At 39.3% G+C, this 18,736-nt stretch overlaps 1 protein-coding gene across 1 annotated transcript in view; it reads right to left on the bottom strand.

The window, feature by feature from the left end:
* Window positions 1–8,966, bottom strand: part of CC2D2A (coiled-coil and C2 domain containing 2A) — a 51,730-nt gene extending 42,764 nt beyond the window's left edge. Inside the window, exons 1-5 of the mRNA XM_030449698.1 lie at window positions 8,914–8,966; window positions 8,108–8,191; window positions 7,757–7,856; window positions 763–854; window positions 187–273 (exon numbers count right to left, since the gene is read on the bottom strand). Coding sequence (XP_030305558.1) covers window positions 187–273; window positions 763–854; window positions 7,757–7,856; window positions 8,108–8,191; window positions 8,914–8,952 — 402 coding nt within the window. The 5' untranslated portion in view covers window positions 8,953–8,966. The remainder of the gene's footprint in view (window positions 1–186; window positions 274–762; window positions 855–7,756; window positions 7,857–8,107; window positions 8,192–8,913) is intronic.
* Between the last annotated feature and the right edge of the window lie 9,770 nt (window positions 8,967–18,736).

The following is an 18,736-nucleotide window of genomic DNA, read 5'->3' as shown; positions in this document are numbered from 1 at the left end:
AATTATTGTTAAATATGTATATCAAAAGCAATAATCAGGAAGGCTCTTTCCTGGTTACTAATTCCTACAACAATATAATTTTGATCTCACTAAACTACATTAAATTGATTTTCAAGACTACATGTAGGCTATGATTTATTTTACTTTTTAATTAACAGAATAACAAGACTTAATGCATCTTCTTACCAGTTTATCCAGTTTGACTTCTGTTTTCCTTTCTCTGAGGCTTTTTAAACGCCTTGGTCTTTGCAATAAATTAGTGTCTGTTTTTGACTAAAGAAACAAAAAAAAGTAGCTTAGCTGTAACAGAAATATAGCAGAACAAAAGCTACAATAATGCCCAGGAATGCAACAACTTATGCACGTTTCTGTTATGCACAGAATCTTGACTATATAAGCAGCTTAAGTGATTTCACAGACCTAGATGTTAATGCCCCTTATGAAACAGCACAGTAAGCTTACAAGGAAATGCATTGATTTCAGAATAGTGCAAGGAATTTTTGACAAAAAGCCAGGAGGATCTTGTAATGACTGTATAATTTGAATTATAAAGCATGGTAACTTTTATATTATTACCAAAAAAACCCCAAACAGATGTACACTGGAAAATAACTGTACTGATGAAGCAATTCTTTTTTCAGCATTAGAAATAAAAAAGCAGATATCCCAAATCAGATTCACATAGCACTAAGCAAGCAAAATGAAGTAGGTGGTACTTGTAAGACTAAAGTCAACCAAATAGATCTTCTGAAGGATTCTCACCCTTACTGCTTTTAGTTTCTCTCTCACTCGCTCCCTTACAGAAGATTCTGCCAAGCCTGTTGTCCTTGATGTAGAAGGAGCAGGTGGCAAGTCTGAAACACAGAAAACATGGCAATATTTAAATTATATTATGAAATAAAGTTAAATTTATGCGAAACAAAACTATAGATACCAGAGCTCCATGTTCTGACAGAAAGAACTTGCATGAAAAAATGTGAATGAAACATTTTTTGAAATTTTAGACTACCACTTAAATGCTTTTTAGCTGCATAAGATCTCCCTTTCATTATGCACTATGAACCACCTTAAGTAAAGTGTATATACACTTTTTTCTATTTAAAATATGTTAAGTACCTGGCTTATTATAAACTGTTTAGCCAGAGCTGCCTAAATACACCTCTGAATTGTGATGTGCTCTAAACCCTGATACAGGTGTGACTGGAAGAGTAAAAAACACATAGACAAGGAAGCTGCTCCATGTGAGCTCAAGGCCACTCAGATTAAAAGATTAATTAAAAAGACTGTGGTGATGATCAAGAGAGGTTCCTGAGGACTGGAAGTGAGCAAACATCAGCCCTGCCTTCAAGGGCAGTCTGGCAAACTGCAGGCTGGTCAGCCTCATCTTGATGCCCAAGAAGGTGATGGAGCAAACAATCCTAGAAACCAGTCAGATGTATTTAGAAGCTAAAATTGAGAGTCATCAACATGGATTTATGGAGGGGAAAAACTTCTACTTGACCATTGAGACAACTTTCTGTGATGAGGTAATTGGGTAACTGGATGAAGGGAAAGCAGTGGATAGTGTTTTCACCATTTCCTGAAACACCCTTACAGAGAAACTGGTGAAATATGGACTGCATAAGATGATACACTGGAAATTGACTGAAATGTCTGTGTCAAAGGGTTGTCAGCAGTAGTGCTAAACCCAGACAGATAGATATATACTTCTAAGACCAACTTAAAACAAACAAATTCTACAGCCCACCCTCCAACCCCAAGAACTCATCAAAATTCTACATCTTTTAGGATCAAGTATTCTCTGCTGGTCCTGTGAAACATACAAATCTGAGTTTCAAATCAGCAGTATGTGCCCAGGTGTTGTGATAGATGGGCAATACCAGGTTTGGACACTGACTTGGATAAATTTGTGGCTACAGAAAAGGAGAATTACTGTCAGTTGAAGCCTTTGAACTGATGTTCCCCAAAAGCTCAGGCTTTTCTTCCATAATTAAAATGGGAATGTGTCTTTGATAACTATATTTATCAGGGTCACCTTTTCCCTTGATGGACTGATGGCATTCTTCCCCCTTATCTTCCACAGACCAGATCCTCTTAGATTATTATTTCCTCAGGTAGATTCAGGAAGTATTAGGGTCACCCTGGACTCTACTGTATTCCCCAATACCCAGATTAAGAGTGAGTTTTTCCAGTTGTTTACAGAGAAGCTATGCTCTTAGGATCAGAAATGCAAAGAAGTGGATATACCCCATCTTCTAATATACACAAATAAAAAAAGACTTTAAACATTTTTACATGCACACTTCCAGCAGTTTTATGTACTAAACACAATTATTGTTTTTTCTGCATGATACTTTGAGAAGGTACTCATCTTCCTCTCTTTGATTGCACTACCACTGTAAAAGAGACACAGTTACAGAAGTCTCCAGAAATCTTTTTAGCTGAAAACATAGTTCTATATAACTAATAGTTTAGAAATTCATCACAGAAGTATTTCTTGTTTTGAAAAATCTAATTCACTTCTTCATTAATAAAACTGATTCTACCTACATACTTGTCCCCTCATCTGCACAGGCCACTTCAGTCTCACCAGAGCCCTGAAGTTCACCTGGAAATTCTCAGGAGCTTACTGAAGCTTTAACTAAAATACACAATATCAACTCTTAAAGAGAAATGCTTTACATCCTTTCTTATTCATGGAATCCTCAGATCTTGTCATCTAAACTTTTGCAACTAGCTTTTATTTTTGGAAGGAGCTCCACCATTCCTTGGAGAACACACTGGCCCTTTTATTGGAAGGACTGTAAGGTGAATGGCAGGAGAAAACTGTAGCTCTTTTCACATGTGGGTTTTGTGGTACATGGCCTTTTTTCCCCTTCTCCTTAACTTTTAATCTGTAAACACAAGGCATTTTAGGTAAATAAGCTTTTTTTTAGTTATCTTCACTTATAGAATTATATTACTTGGCAGTTCTTTGAGCCAAACACTGATTTGTTCCTTGCCCTTACGAAAGAACACTGTTTGCCAAGGTCTAAGTAAAGGGTGATTTCAGGCTTATATGAGGCATTAAATTCATGAAAAGGAGATAAAACAGTAAAGGGTAAGGGCTTAGGAGTGGTAATGTCACACAACATATATCACACTATGGCTGATTCAATATTATTACAAGACCTTTACTAGCAGCAGAAAATACTGTATGTTGAATATACAACTTAAACATTTAAAGGCTACCTACTATACCAAAGTTAAAGTGCAAGCTAATGTCTTGGATGACCTTAGTCCACTGTCATTTAGAAAAGAAAAACAAATTAAGATTAACCCCACTAATACTGATTCTGCTTAGAAATATCAAAAGATTTGGGAGAATCCTAGTATTTTCAAATTACACAATCTACTACCTAGATTCATAAACAGATGCATTCATTTTATTTGGAAACTTTCAGAAGAAAGAACAAGAAACAAAGTATCACTGCCTTGAGACAATGATGAGAAAGCAACAAGCATCCCTTAACCACTTCCTTAGCCACAGGCATCCTAGAGACAGAAACAAGCAAGTACTAAGGAAAGACACTAAGAGGGGACACACAAAAAAGCCTGTCTGCATTTTGCATACAAGTAATACAGGGTAAGAATTGATGAAAAAACAAATCTAGATAAATATTCAGACTGAGCCCATAAAAAAGCTTAATTGCAGAGTATCAACACACTGGCTACAGCAATATCAGAATTGTCAGTGATTCTGAGAAGGGGTAGACAACTGGCAAGTTCCAAAACCTGGGCAAGTGCCTGTTTTTAAGAAATGGGAAAGAGGAAGCTGCAGAACCATGCACAAGTCAGCCCTAGTCAACTCCACAAAAAAGACTCAACCTATTTGTAAAAAACCCCCGCAAAATAACAAGCAGCAGAGAGCCTAAATTAGCTAAAATTAATATCTATCAAGCCAGTTTAATGTTTTTTAGTGCATATCCCACCCATTCTTGTGAAAAATGGGAAAATGAATCATAGAATCATAGAATTGGCTGGGTTGAAAGGGACCTCAGAGATCATCAAGTCCAACCCTTGAACCACCATTGCGGTTGCTAGACCATGGCACTGAGTGCCACATCCAGTCTCTTTTGAAGTATCTCCAGGGATGGAGAATCCACTACTTCCCTGGGCGGCCCATTCCAATGCTTGATCACTCTCTCCGTAAAGGAATTCTTTCTAATATCTAAACCTAAACTTCCCCTGGCACAACTTAAGACCGTGCCCTCTTGTCTTGTTGAAAGTCGTCTGGCAAAAGAGCCCAACCGCCCCCTGGCTCCAACCTCCTTTCAGGGAGTTGTAGAGAGTGATGAGGTCTCCCCTGAGCCACCTCTTCTCCAGGCTGAACACCCCCAGCTCCCTCAGCCTCTCCTCATAGGATCTGTGCTCGAGTCCCTTCAGCAGCCTGGTTGCCCTCCTTTGGACCTGCTCCAGGACCTCGATATCCTTCCTGAGCTGAGGGGCCCAGAACTGGACACAGGACTCAAGCTGTGGCCTCACCAGGGCTGAGCACAGGGGCAGAATCCCTTCCCTGGACCTGCTGGCCACACTGTTCCTGATCCAGGCCAGGATGCCATTGGCCTTCTTGGCCACCTGGGCACACTGCTGGCTCCTGTTCAATGCATCCATCTCAACTTTTGAACCTGCCTTAAAGAAAGAATCTCCCAGTAGGAAATACTTTGATGAACTGATGGGGTGAGTGGGGCACAAGCAAATTACTGGAAAATCATATTTGAAATGATAAGTAACAGCTAATAAATTCAAATCCCATACTGAGGAGATATTTTCAGGGTCTGCCTCAATCTAATGCCTTTAAAGCATTCATTAGTGGTTTGAATGATGGAATAATGTCTATGTGTTTATAAATCATGCAGGCAAGAACTGTCAGAAAGATATTTGTTCATCAGTGACTGACATTGAAGAATTTTTGGAATGGAGAAATAACATCAACATATTTTACAACTTTAAGAATTATCCTTACCATACATAAAAAATATTTTAATAGTTGCAGTGAAACTAATTCAGTGCATCAATTACTGCAGGATTACGTGGTTCCTTGAAAAAAAAAAAAAGGCATAAAATCATTTTTTGTTACTTTGTTTCTCTGTACATGTACTTTTGTTCCAAGATCTGCAGCCAAGTAATTTATGGTTTCAATAAAGAAAAAAACTTTGTGACACGGGGCAAGTGGAATAAGCTTCACAAGAGATTAACTGTGGGACATGGGAGTTTTCAGGTATAACAATTCTTCTTTTGCACCTGTTATTTATCAGCCTGACTAGCAGGCTGACATCCAGCAAATTTCTATTAAAAAAAAGGTATTTAGGCATCTAAGCACACACATAATTAGATCACAATAAATTAGTAAATTTCTGCCAATTAATTACATTAAAAATAGCAGAGACTGACTGCTTGAGAGACTAACCAGGAGAAAAAAGAATATGATTGATATTAAGTGAGGAAATAGTTGATGGGTATGATTTAAAATAACTTTGCCACAGTGAGCTTGCCAGAATGAGAAAATGATCAAACTATGCTAGCATAAAATACACCAAGTATTTGAGGGACATGACAAATTGATAAAGCCAAACCAAGAGAGTAGAGAGCAGAGGAAATGGTCTATGTAGAGTTTTTTCAGTGGCACCTGCAAAATGGTGGGGTGGTGGTCATGGGATTATGACAGGGCAGCACAATAGCACATCAGTGTCAGTATATTCAACAGCTTAACATATAGAAGACAGAAATGTGTCACGATTGACCAATCTGTCAGACTAGATTTTAGAAGGAAAAAAAAAAAAGATTTGGATAGCTCAAGGTACAGTCTTTCTCTAAATTTAGATATAATTAAAAAAAAAAAAATCAGATGGATAAACTATACTGTAATTAAGTTAACCAACCATAGTCTGTTCAGAATAGCACATGTAGTCCTTCTCAGTTGATCATAAAAAATATGCAGAAGAACAGGGATTTCAGCAGCAACAAGAATCAGTTATATAGCTAAACACTTAGCCCCGTTATATTAAATATTTTAAATAATATATATTAAATACATTTATCACATAAAGGAACTAATGGCTAGTATTATTCTCAGAGTACTGCTGTGCTGTTCTGTTTATTCTTGGAAAATGAGCTTCTGTAAAAGAAAACAATCATCCCTAGAAGGTGTCTTTTTATTTCCCCATCCAATTGATTCTGAAAACTGTTTGGAATCCATCTGTCATTTCCTAGCTGAAGCTGGCACAGTGAGAGCCAAAAAAAAAACCAAAAAAAAAAACCATTCAAAAGAAAAGCACGCAGAACTTGAAAGAGCTAGAAACAGCCCTAAATTGTAGATGTCTGTAATATATCATATTTTGCTAAAATGAGTTTAAGGTCAATGCATATATTTTACTTCTAAAACTGATACTGATGAAATACTGTGTGAAGGGTGTCTATATTTGACTGGATCTGGGTTTAAGGATGTAATACTCTGTTCTTTATTAGCTCTTTTATACATGCTATCTAGGTAAACCCATAAAACCATGCAGTACAGTTCTCAACATTCAGGGTATCCTTTAACTGGAATATTGCAGAACCTAATGAAGAAACCAAGGATCAGTTTTCCAGTACCAAACAACCTCCATTCTTTCCTGGCTTCACACTACACATTCTCTTCCAACACCTTCCCACTACCATCCACCTCCTGGGCTCTTGAGTATGTTGAGTCCTGTGTCCAGTTCTGGGACCCCTGGTTCAGGAATGATATTGGGGTGCTGGAGCAGGTCCAGAGAAGAGCAAGGAGGCTGTGAAGGAAGGGCTGTGAGGGACAGCACAAGTCCTGTGAGGAAGGGCTGAGGGAGCTGGGGGTGTTCAGCCTGGAGAAGAGGAGGCTCAGGGGAGACCTCATCACTCTCTACAACTCCCTGAAAGGAGGTTGGAGCCAGGGGCGGGGTTGGGCTCTTCTCCATCAGTCAGACAAGAGGCCATGGGCTTAAGCGCTGCCAGGGGAAGGTTGGGTTGGATATTAGGAAGAAATTCTTTCCAGAGAGAGTGATCAGGCACTGGAAGGGGCTGCCCAGAGAGGGGGTGGATTCTCCATCCCTGGAGGTTTTTAAGAAGAGACTGAATGGGGCACTGAGTGCCATGGGCTGGGAACCACGGGGATCAAGAGTTGGACTTGGTGATCTCAGAGGTTCTTTCCAACAAGGCTGACTCCATGATTCTCTCCAACTTCATGAGCACTTCACACACGTTATTAATTCCCTAATAACTAATCAGTAATTCCATACACCACCATAAACACGAATAACCCACCAAATGCAACACAGGAACCTCACACACGTGCGGATGCCGCCATGTCAACACTAACACCTCTGGAAAACGTTGTTTTATGTATGCTTTATGTACCAATATTCAACTATCTCCTCCCCTTTAAACCCCAGGAGGGGCACAGCTTTCGGAGGCTGCATGCACAACGCTCCGAAACGACCTGGGACACGGCAGACATCGCCAATCCCAGGAACAAGAAGCGGAGCAGAGGGAAGCTCTCCCAGGGCGACCAGCCCAACGCTCCTCCCCTTCCCCATGCATCCCGCGGCACTTCTGCCTCATCAGCTGCAGGCGCGCCCAGAGTGGAAGCCCTTAACACAAGCCACATTGCCCCTTTCCCCTCCCACCGCCACCACTGAGGGGTCCAGACCCCTTCGGCAGGTCCGCCCTTTCCTTCCCTCCCTTCCCGCCCTTAGGCACTCACCGCGCAGGGCCGGGGGGGCAGCGCCGGGCGGGGCTGCCGCCATGCTGCCGCCGTTTGTCTCCTCAGCCCGCGGCTTGGTGGGACTTAGAGCCTCCGGGAGCTGCCGAGGGGCAGAAAGGGAAAAGGATGGCGTATGAGTGAGTGGAAATGAGGAGAAGGAGCAAGAGGAGGAGGGGGAAGGGGAATGGAAACCGCCGCCGGTGAGACCCCGACCCTGAGGTGAGGGGAGCGCCTGCGCGCTGCCCCCCCCACACACACACCCCTGCGCATGCGGCCTACGGCAGCGCGGCCATGAGGGGCCGTGAGGGGGGAGATGGGCACCGTGAGGGGGGAGATGGGCACGGCGCTCACCGCCTTCTTTCTGCTCTGTCTCCGAGCTCTTAGCGTCCTCCTCAGCCTTTCCACCTGGGCAGCATCCTCATCCAGGAGCTCCTCCTTTGGCAAAGAGAGAAAGAAAGGGAGCCGCGCTGTGGGGTGGAGGCTGGCCCTGTCCCCGCACCCACAGAAGTCATCTCTGGTTGATCAAAATACCCGTTTTTTTAACAGTTTTCTCCTGAGAAGTTTGTTCCACCGAGGCTGTTGGCAGGCTGCTGGCTTAATAGAAACTGAATCTAGCACACACAGCTGTTTTCTTAGCAAGATTAAAGTCCACAGGCAGCTCTAAAGCATCCTGCTGCATCTTTGCAGTTTGTGTATCACAAAAGTTTTGTTTTGTTTGCTTTTTTATTTTTCCCCCTTCTGACATTTTTTTGAGGGCACTGATCACAGTTTAAATGTGGTCACTTCCAAAGCATCTCTACTGATGAGGAAAACGGGGTAATTTCTTATTTTTGCTGCTTACTGAAGAGTACATTTAACCAGTGCTGTGAAGATGAATCAACTGATTGTTGGATCAATATGAAATAGAATGAAAAAAATACACATTAAAGGCATCTGGTCCACATCATATGGTATCCATGGTTGCAGTGTATTTGAATAGAAATATTAAGTAAACCTACATGAAGTAGGATGGTAGTGGCTGATCCAGGGTTAACAACAGCTTTCACAACACTCCTGATTTACTGATAACACTTTTTTGTAGGCACATCTATAAAAGTTTCCTATTACCCTCAGTGGAAAATGCTCATGCACCATTTTTGAACCAACTGGATACGAACCTCTGTGGTTATCATCTGGGATTCTTCTCCACGATTCATCTGGTGGGTGGCAGAGACCTCACTGTCACAAATAACATAGGAGTTATTCATGAGAAATATAATATGTGCATAACATTCATGAGTTGCATTCCATGTAACCCTGAACACTCACATAAAGCCTTAGTACTTAAAAAAGTGGGGTTTTTTTCAGAATGGAATGGTTCAAAAACACACGCATCAATTCATTTAACAATTCCATATAATAGTGAATAATGCGAGCCTGTTCACACTGTGTGAGCACTCTTGTAACTTTGTTTTTTTTTTTAATAAAACAATCCACTTACAGTCCATGAAGTCAGAGAGATTGCACAGAGATGTGCAATCCTTTTTTTCCTTCACTTCCAGCACTGGGCTTGGTTGGGGTTTCAGTTCTACCAAATATGGAACCCACCAAATCACTTCAGCTTTGCTTAAGCTAGAAAGTTGCTTTCTTTGACTACAAGCATTTAGGAATATTTTTCATTTGTGGCATTTTCATTTACGGCTCAGTCCATTGTTACTATTACTGCAGGTTCCAGGTTCCTGTCCTGCTTCACTTTAGTGGTAAAGTGACCTCAGGTACACTTGTTTCCTGCACAAAGCTTGTGCCAATGTAGCTGCACCCATGCATAATTTATTCTGGATTTCAAAATCCCCATGAAACAATGCAGAAGAGTAAAATAATCAACCTTTTCCTGCACCTGGATAAATATTCTCTAGGAAGAGGACCAGCTGAGGCCTGCACAGGTCACCTTTTGTTTCCTCAAGACATATTTTGTCCTGGATATTTACAGGCTAGTGCACACTTGCCTCACAAAATGCTAAAATATGAAGAGTAACCTTTATATTCCTCTTTATCCTTAGGAAACACCTACTCAAAAATTGGAAGAAGCCAAGGAGCAACATGGTTATGTCCTGCCCAAGGCTCAGCCCTTTCCAGCTATTAGCCCCAAGGATTTTGAGGATTTTTAAGTCTTACCTAGCTGAATTTGCCCTAAACAAGTGGTTTTCTTACACTAATGTGACACTAATCTCCCAAACCACCTGGGCATTTGCCTCAGCACCAGGACCCTCAGTATCTCACACCAAGGTTAAGGGTGATGGAGCTGAAAATGTCCACGTTTCCCTGCTGCAGGCAAGGTTCATGTAATGACCCTCTTCACAGCAGAAAAAAGTAATGGCACTCCAAGAAGTGGCAGCATTTTTATTGCTTGGCACATAAACCTTTTTCATGTCAAGCTTTATGTATCAAATTTAAAGTCTTTCCTAAAGGCACATGTAAATAGAGAGCATTGGCAACATAGCAGAAGGTCTCTTTTTTTAACAATTTTCTAGCATTTCTTGAAGTTAAGTACTATAGCAGGCACTTTAAAATGTAATAAACAACTGGATGCAAGAACTATAAAGCTCTCTCTTTGCGTGGAGACTGTTTCCAAAGCACTTAAAACTGGCAACAGAAACACAGTGAAGCTTCTCTCGCTCCTCTTACGAAAAAATAACTACATCAAAAAGCAACTGAAATACAATTTAGAGGATTTTGGAATCATTGAATTGGCTCTTTCATGAAAACACTCAGGATGCAGTGATACTGAAACAGATCTGAAGGAAAATGTTGGAAAATGTTCGTTTCCTACCTGTGTTTTCTTATTCAGCAGCTGCTGGTGTGCAGGCAAGAGCCAAGCAGAGCACTCCCCCTAGCAACAAACCCTCAGCTTTGCTTTTTTTAAAGCGGAAGACTCAGATTCTCCTCCTTAAACCACTAAAACAGTTCCGGGAGACTTCTTTTTGTAAACAATTTCTTCTACAGTAAAAAAGAAAGTCATGAGTAAGGTATGAGCAGGGTGCAGTGACTGCAGCTCCAGCAGACAGCAGTGTGCTTCCAGTTACTGCAGTGACTGTAACTTTTGGGAAAAAAAAATTACTTTTTCAGGATCAAGGTTGTTTATTTCAGATTGAAATACAATAAAGACAGTCAATCCTCCTAACGTTTAAGTACCTAGCTTTTCTAAATTATCTGATTTATTTGCTCTGTCCTTCTTCTATGTCTAGAGGAGAGGCACAGACTCTTCTTGGATTGTGTTTGAGGCAGAGCAGCAATTCCTGAATATCAATCCTTTGCTGGAGAGCCTGGCTCACTCTGTTGACTGTTAAATATTGTTAAGCCAACATCCATGCTATATGCCAACATTCTAGCAAATAAAAATTTTTTTAAATCAGTTTCACTCTGAAAAATATCCCTGGCATCAGTCAGGTAGGGATAAATCCTTGAAATGGAAGGTTAGTAGCCCATCATGTTCCAAGTGCTGTCTCTATTTTATAGTGCATTAAAGTACTCATTGTATTAACTGAAGCTGTATCAATTGTTTTTTATCATGTTTTATCATGTTTTTTTATTTAGCTGTATCATTGTTTTTTACAGATTACCTTTACAAGTCAGCATAAACCTTAGCAAACTTCTTAGCTTGTCCTTTTTGGGAAAAAACAGTGGGAAAAGTAGCAGAGATAAAAAAAAGGTATAATCTCTCAGCAGCTGTCATTTGCAAAGACAAGATTTTTGCCACAGGAGGATTAGAAAATGTATCAGTAAATGCACTGAATCGGTGGAAGGTGAATCCTGAGGCCAAAGTAAGAAATAAGACAAATCATTACTTCATAAAATTATCAATATACTTTAATACTTCTGCAGCAGGAAAAATAAAGAAGGATATGAAGACTTCATTGAAGTTTTTCTAAAGCCTTCTTGAAGAGAAATACAATAACCCTGAATAGAAAACCAGTGGGGGGATAAATTATCTACTTGTTAGATGCTCACAACCAGTTAATGTACATAGTAGGGATAGCAAGAAATATCATTTTTGTCAGATATTTTTTAGAAATGTGGATTGTCTTATAGACAATTCCTAGTACAAATAATTTTATAGTATTCCTATCAAATTTGGAGAGGGGTCTTTTCTGCTGCTCTGGATTGTTAACAAAGAAATTCCTTGTGTTAATGTGGATTAGTATCTTTAGTATGACCAGAATAAACAATACTGCTGATATAAAACATAGTAATTATTAGACCTATTTATAGTTGTCTCATATTAACAGTCCCTGTAACACCTGGAGTTCTCTTACTGCAAAGTTTTAGGAGCTGGAATCACATGAAAAGAGATTGTTAAGCTGGTTCCCATTTCTGAGTAGTTTTGTAAAAAGGAGATTACTACAAGAAGTAAACAGGTGTAACAGATATCAAGACTGGGAATAGGCATTTTTAGTTGCTAAAAGAGGAGCAATCGCAGCTAGAAAACACTTGACATGACACCAACTTTCAGAGATGGGAAAGGTAAGTAATCAGAAGACAGGTTTTTTGTGTGAATATGTACAGTAAATAGTCTCTACTACCTGCTAAGTCTCCCCATATGGGGAACTGTGAGAATGATGCAGTGGTTGGACTTTCCTACAAAGTTTTGGCAGGGGCTGAGGTTCAACATCTTGTTTTGCTGATGTGTCTGTGTCCCCAGGGTTTACTCCAGGCTCAGAAACAGTTGTAGGAGCAGTTTAAATGATGGACAAATAGGAACAGCATTAGGTAAGGAACATGATTACCATGTCCTAAAGGAGCAGTGGGCAACCTTTGCTTAACAGGATGAAAGCTGCTTAAAAGCACACGTTAGTACAATGATTTTACACACAGGAGACACTCAGAATTCAAACCACATATGTTTCCTGGGATGGGGAGCAACTCCTTTATCTCAGCATTATAAAAACAAAGTCAAGCCCGATTTCATTGATTACACTGGACAGCAGATTTAGTGCCTCCCAAAGCACTAGATGTGAGTAGCTCTACTTTCTGAGAAGTGACCCTGTCACAATTAATCATAAAAAATTGCTTTGTCAATGATAGTCAAGGATGGCTTTTAGCACAGGCAGGGTACACAGCAGCTTGTAGTGACACACAGGGGTCTCAGGCACTGAGCTCAGTGCTGAAGCAGTTAAATTAATACTAAACAATGGAAGATGGTGTTTGTTCTCAGGCTTGGAGGATAATGTGAAGTTCAAATTGCCATATGCACCTCACAAGTTTTAAGGTGCCTGATGATTGTTTTCCAACTCAACAATTTTAAATCCTTTCCATTGTCTTCCAAGCTCAGGGATAACACTGAAAGCAGAGAGAGGAAAGGGACTGCTGGTACGTTTCCTTCATACATTTCACTCATTTCTAGAAACTTCATTTTCTTCTTGCTAAAAATTCTCCTTAGAACCTTCTGAGAATTGTAGTTTATTTATGTTTTTCAAGAACTCAGTATTTTTTGTTGCTTTGCTAACACAATATAAACAGAGCTATTCTTTCACAGAGATTATTTTACCACAAATAATGTATGTTTTGTATTGCCTTCAGGATGTTGACAGGTGCTTTGAAGTTGAAAAGAAACAAATTAATATTTATTGTTTGTATAAGTAGAAGAACTCTGTGATACAGTGAGGTTTTCTACACCCAGAATGAAATATCCTTAAAACCATCAATATTTAAATATACACAAGTGTGTTAAATTTGGAGGCCTGGGAGCAACTTGAGCAATACTTGATGAAAGTCTGACAAGAAGTTACTTCCATTATCACAAGGGTACTTCTGTGTCCTCATTAGTCCACATCTGACCAACTGGGAGGCATATAAATTACCATATTAATTTATGCCAATTTTTCCAGTTAGCAGATTGTTCTCTAAGAGAAGATGTCCTACAGTGAACTTTTGCCATCTCAAAGTTAAAGGCAATTTATTCACCTAGATACAGGCAATCTGAAGAGAAAAGTATCTACAGATTCTTCATTTCTTAAGGTAGGCATCTAATATAGCAGCATCCAAACAGAGCTTTGCCTCACCTATTTGCTTCCACTGATGACAGGAAAGCTAACAAATAATTTAGCCTAGGCAATGATCTTTGATCCTTTAGAGATTAAAGTCAGGTAAGATAAATTTCCCACAAATAATTGCTTCTGCAGGAACAGTCTGCATAGAGGAAAAATCTCCTCACATCTCATCCAGCAGGTAGCTGCTGGATCATACTAAAATAATTATACTCAAAACTCAGGGCTATAAGCCAAATGCCAAATAACCCAAGACATATTTTTTTTGTAGGTATTTACTATTAAATACAAATATAATAATTATTTTTTCTTTTGCTTTAGGTATTAACTTTCATTAATTGGGCTGATGAATGCACTTAGGACAAAACTGTGTCAGCAACAGAGAATTTCTTGAGTTCTTGGAGTCCTACAAACCTCAAACTTCTTGAACTTTTCTTCATAGCAGCAGGAAAATGAATCATGCCTCTGAAATCCAGAAATACTGACATAAACTCAGTTTGCAGTGTTTGCTTAAGTAGTTACATGAAAATTAATATAACCTCTATATGCTCTGTGAGCTGCAATCTAAATTTTTATATTTAAAGGAATAAATTGCATCTTAGAAGCAATGTATTAGTCATTGAGAGAGACTGTGTAATATTGCTTTCTCAGCTCTATTTTTCTCCTGGTAATTAATCAATTAATAAAAGGATATTGTTTTTGGATGGGATTCATCACCTACTGAAATACATACATAATTTAAGCCACATCTCCACAAAAAACTGAAGTTTCTACTAATCAAGTTACTTAGTGCAACTTCAGCATATTATCTTGGTTATGAATTGCCTGTCAGTGGACAAATTAAACCTATTACTTAAAAGAGAATCAGGAAATGTCATAGTGAAGAAATATGAAGTGAACCTAGTGGGTGACCTGTGGAAGATAAATAAAAATAAGGTATTAAAGAAACTGTACCAACTAATGAAACCTGCTTGATAGTGAATAAAATAAGCTGCTTGTCAGATTTTTATTTTTACCTGTCACAAAAACACTGCAGTGGTGTTGGGGAGAAATAAAAAGATTTGAAGACTGTAGATAATGTTTTCATAAAAGTCTGAATGAGTAGAAGATTGTGGAGCTTTTTTTTTTTTCAAGTAACTTTATTTTTACATATGTATATTTACATAAACATATCCCAAATAAATATATATATATGTGTATATACACTTACAAATCTCAGGAACACTGATTTTTATAATACTGTTGGAAGGTTTCCTGGTGGTCTCAGGTTTGTATGAGTTCTTCCAGCATCAGAAAGTTGATCAGTTGGTGCTGCAGCAAAGATTCTTTCTCCTAAAAGTTTCTTTTGGTGATACTCATTTCTTTCTGATGACTGTAGAAAAAGTCTAGTTGACTAACTTGGTCTGGTTGCCTAAATTTGTATGTGTAGAATGACAAATATACTCTGTAGAAATTTTTTATTGGTTTCAAATTTAATCCCAAAGAGCTCTTGCTCTTTGTTATATCCCCCAACATCCTGAAAGCAAACCAGACTTCCCCACCTACTGTTGCCAATAATGGGAAGATTTCAAGACAAGTTATTTTCCATATAAATTCAATTTTAGACAGAAGAATACCCCTAATGAAATATCATGTCATCATAGTTGATCCATTTTCAAGTAAAATCATAATAATAACAATGATTGACTTCAGAATAATGTCTTTAGATCCTGAATGAGGGCAGGGACTCATGCTACTTGTATAAGTATATTGTCCATATATGCAGGAAAAAAGATTCTTCTTGTCAAAACCTATCAGAATAATTCAACAAAATTCCTAACTTTTATCAGTTTGTGCCAAAATTTCAAGCTGTTCAAATAACAACAGGATCCAAGTGGGAAAACTGAGGGAAGCTGAAATGACTTTTCTATGACTGTGCAAACATAAATCTAAGTATTTATTAAGTAAAGCCCTGTAAAGCCCCATGTTTTTCTCTATATAATAGTGAAAAATGTTTCGTGTCAGAATTCATTGTAACTACCAAATATGTTTTTATAAAGTCTGAAAAAAATTGGTCATACTCTTTTCTGAGCTTTGGCTTTACAGAACAATTTCCAACTTGGTATGAAATCTTTCAACTAAAAAATCTGTTATTCCTATCATAAACTTTCTATCGATGGAAATGCCACGAACCTAATCCTGTATTTATCTTTACAAAACTCATGTAATTAAATAAATCTATTAGTTGCTTCTCTTGCATAATATACACTATAAATCCAATCCTACATTTGTTGAATTATGTTTCCTGGAACTCACAGACCTGACGTGGTTGCCTCTCCTGTCCCATGGAAGTTTTTTGCAGACTGCAGTGAGCAATGCTGATATTCATGGAATCACAGAATTGGCTGGGTTGGAAGGGACCTCAGAGATCATCGAGTCCAACCCTTGAACCACCGTTGCGGTTGCTAGACCATGGCACTGAGTGCCACATCCAGTCTCTTTTTAAATATCTCCAGACACGGAGAATCCACTACTTCCCTGGGCAGCCCATTCCAATGTCTGATCACCCTTTCTGTAAAGAAATTCTTTCTAATATTTAACCTAAACTTCCCCTGGCACAACTTAAGACCCTGCCCTCTTGTCTTGTTGAAAGTCGTCTGGGAAAAGGGACCAACCCCCCCCTGGCTCCAACCTCCTTTCAGGGAGTTGTAGAGAGTGATGAGGTCTCCCCTGAGCCTCCTCTTCTTCAGGCTGAACAGCCCCAGCTCCCTCAGCCTCTCTTCATAGGATCTGTGCTCGAGTCCCTTCAGCAGCCTGGTTGCCCTCCTTTGGACCTGCTCCAGGACCTCGATATCCTTCCTTCTGAGGGGCCCAGAACTGGACACAGGACTCGAGGTGTGGCCTCCCCAGGGCTGAGCACAGGGGGAGAATCCCTTCCCTGGACCTGCTGGCCACGCTGTTCCTGATCCAGCCCAGGATGCCATTGGCCTTCTTGGCCACCTGGGCACACTGCTGGCTCATGTTCAGCTTCCTGTCAATCCAGACTCCCAGGTCCCTTTCTGCCTGGCTGCTTTCAGCCACTCTGTCCCCAGCCTGTAGCACCACATGGGGTTCCTTGTGGCTCCTGTAGGCACAGGGGGCTGTGAAGCACTGGCATCAATCCTTGTTGTAAATGATGACTGGGCTGCATTTTACACTCACATTGTGCTTTATTTGCAGCTGGATAAAGTGATTTTACAGCACAGTGATAAACTGAATCTCCAAGTCTTCTCCTCTGCATTTTTCACAGGAAGCAGCCCTTGTGTCACCGTAATAAATTCGGCGTCTAGTTAGAAAAATAATCCAGTTTTGCCTTCCACTGCACATCTCTCACTGTCAAATAAAATAAGGGTTGTTCAGGCTCTGGCAGTTTGATTTGTGAACAGGACTTGGAAACTGTTCACAGCAATCAAGGATGCAAAGGTGAGTGTTAATGCAAGGGGAAGGGAGGGCAGAGGTACAGATGCATTGGGGGGTGTTCCATACATAACTGTTACACTCATCTTGCAGCCTGAGTGGTATTTTTGTGTGGTTTTATTTGGTTGTAATTTTTCTTAATTAACTACAGAGAAAAAAAACCCCAAGGACTTTCCCTCCAGGTTGTTTGTAAAGTGGGATCTGTTGAGCAACACGGACCTTTAGCATTTGGGACTATCCAAATAGCTGCTAAAAACAGCATCTGGGATGAAAATGTTAAGAATTTAATTTTTTTTTAATGAGAGGACACCTGATTAAAGATTGCCAGTCTTGACTGAAAGGTGTTGAGTGCTGGAAAGCTCATGGTGTTCCTAGGCACTTTTTACAATGCTCGACTACTGCCACGGGTAAAATGGGTTCCTCATTTCATGGGAATTCCACTTTATCCCCTATGGATCTTGCTGTGCTCCTATCTGATAGAAGGAAGTGCCAAGAAATTTTATCTTCAGATGGTTACTTGCAGGCTTTGATCAAATCACCTCTTAAGCACATTGACAAGAAGAAGAAATTGAACTTGTTACAGCTCTTGTGGAATATGAATGGGTAGAATAATGAACTTTTTTTTTGCAATTTTTGAGTAAGTTTTTGAACATAAGTAACTACTATACATTCATACTTGTAATTCCATTTATCATATATCCAAAGGGCTGTAGCTACAGCCTGTTCTGATGATTCATATTAAGCTGATTATCCACTAATTCCTGGGTATCTTTTCAAAGTCCACTGATTTCCTAAATGCAGTCTTTCATCCTGTTTATGACATACATTTATTTCATTGCGTTTGGCCATATTGGGATATAAGTCTGCTTTAATAATGTGATGTAGTTTGTTACATATAATTTATTCTTTTTATGGGTTATTGTTCTATCAGTTTTTTTGGCATCCACAGTTTTCTTCAGCAAAAAGTTTGTATTTTCTGCCACATTTCTCCTAAAGATACTGAATATTATTGAAAGAATAGCAAACCCACTTGGAGTTACACTGGAAATACATTGAATAATGATTGTTTGTCTGTGAGTTTTCAGATTTCCCAGTTTTAAAGTATTTTATGTGAGTAATAACTTTATTCTGTTCTTTTATGGCTGTCATTTGGCAGTCTTCAGTATAAATCTTCGTGTACTTATTAGTTAATTAAGAATATAATTTAGTGGTGTTAATATCAGATAGGACTGTCCTTGTGACCTGTTCAGCTGCACCCCTAAGCAGACATTCTCATTTTATTCCTCTCCTTTTTTAGGATCAATATTTTATCTGTTTTTAATGTATTTCCTGTCTTAGAATGACCAAAGATGATACTGCCATAAATTGTTCAATTTTACTTTAGTGTCATATACAAAATATCCATTCTACATTGCAACTTAATGTATTTTATATAAAATCCAATGTACAGTATCTTAAATTTGTTTAAATAGTTTTATAAACATGACTTTCAGGAGGAGGCAGTCCTGGAGTGATGGTCTCT

Source organism: Calypte anna, chromosome 4A, assembly GCF_003957555.1.
Source record: "Calypte anna isolate BGI_N300 chromosome 4A, bCalAnn1_v1.p, whole genome shotgun sequence".
Lineage (NCBI taxonomy): Eukaryota > Metazoa > Chordata > Aves > Apodiformes > Trochilidae > Calypte > Calypte anna.
The sequence above is the reverse complement of the archived record's forward strand: the minus strand, read 5'-3'. Positions and strand labels throughout refer to the sequence as shown.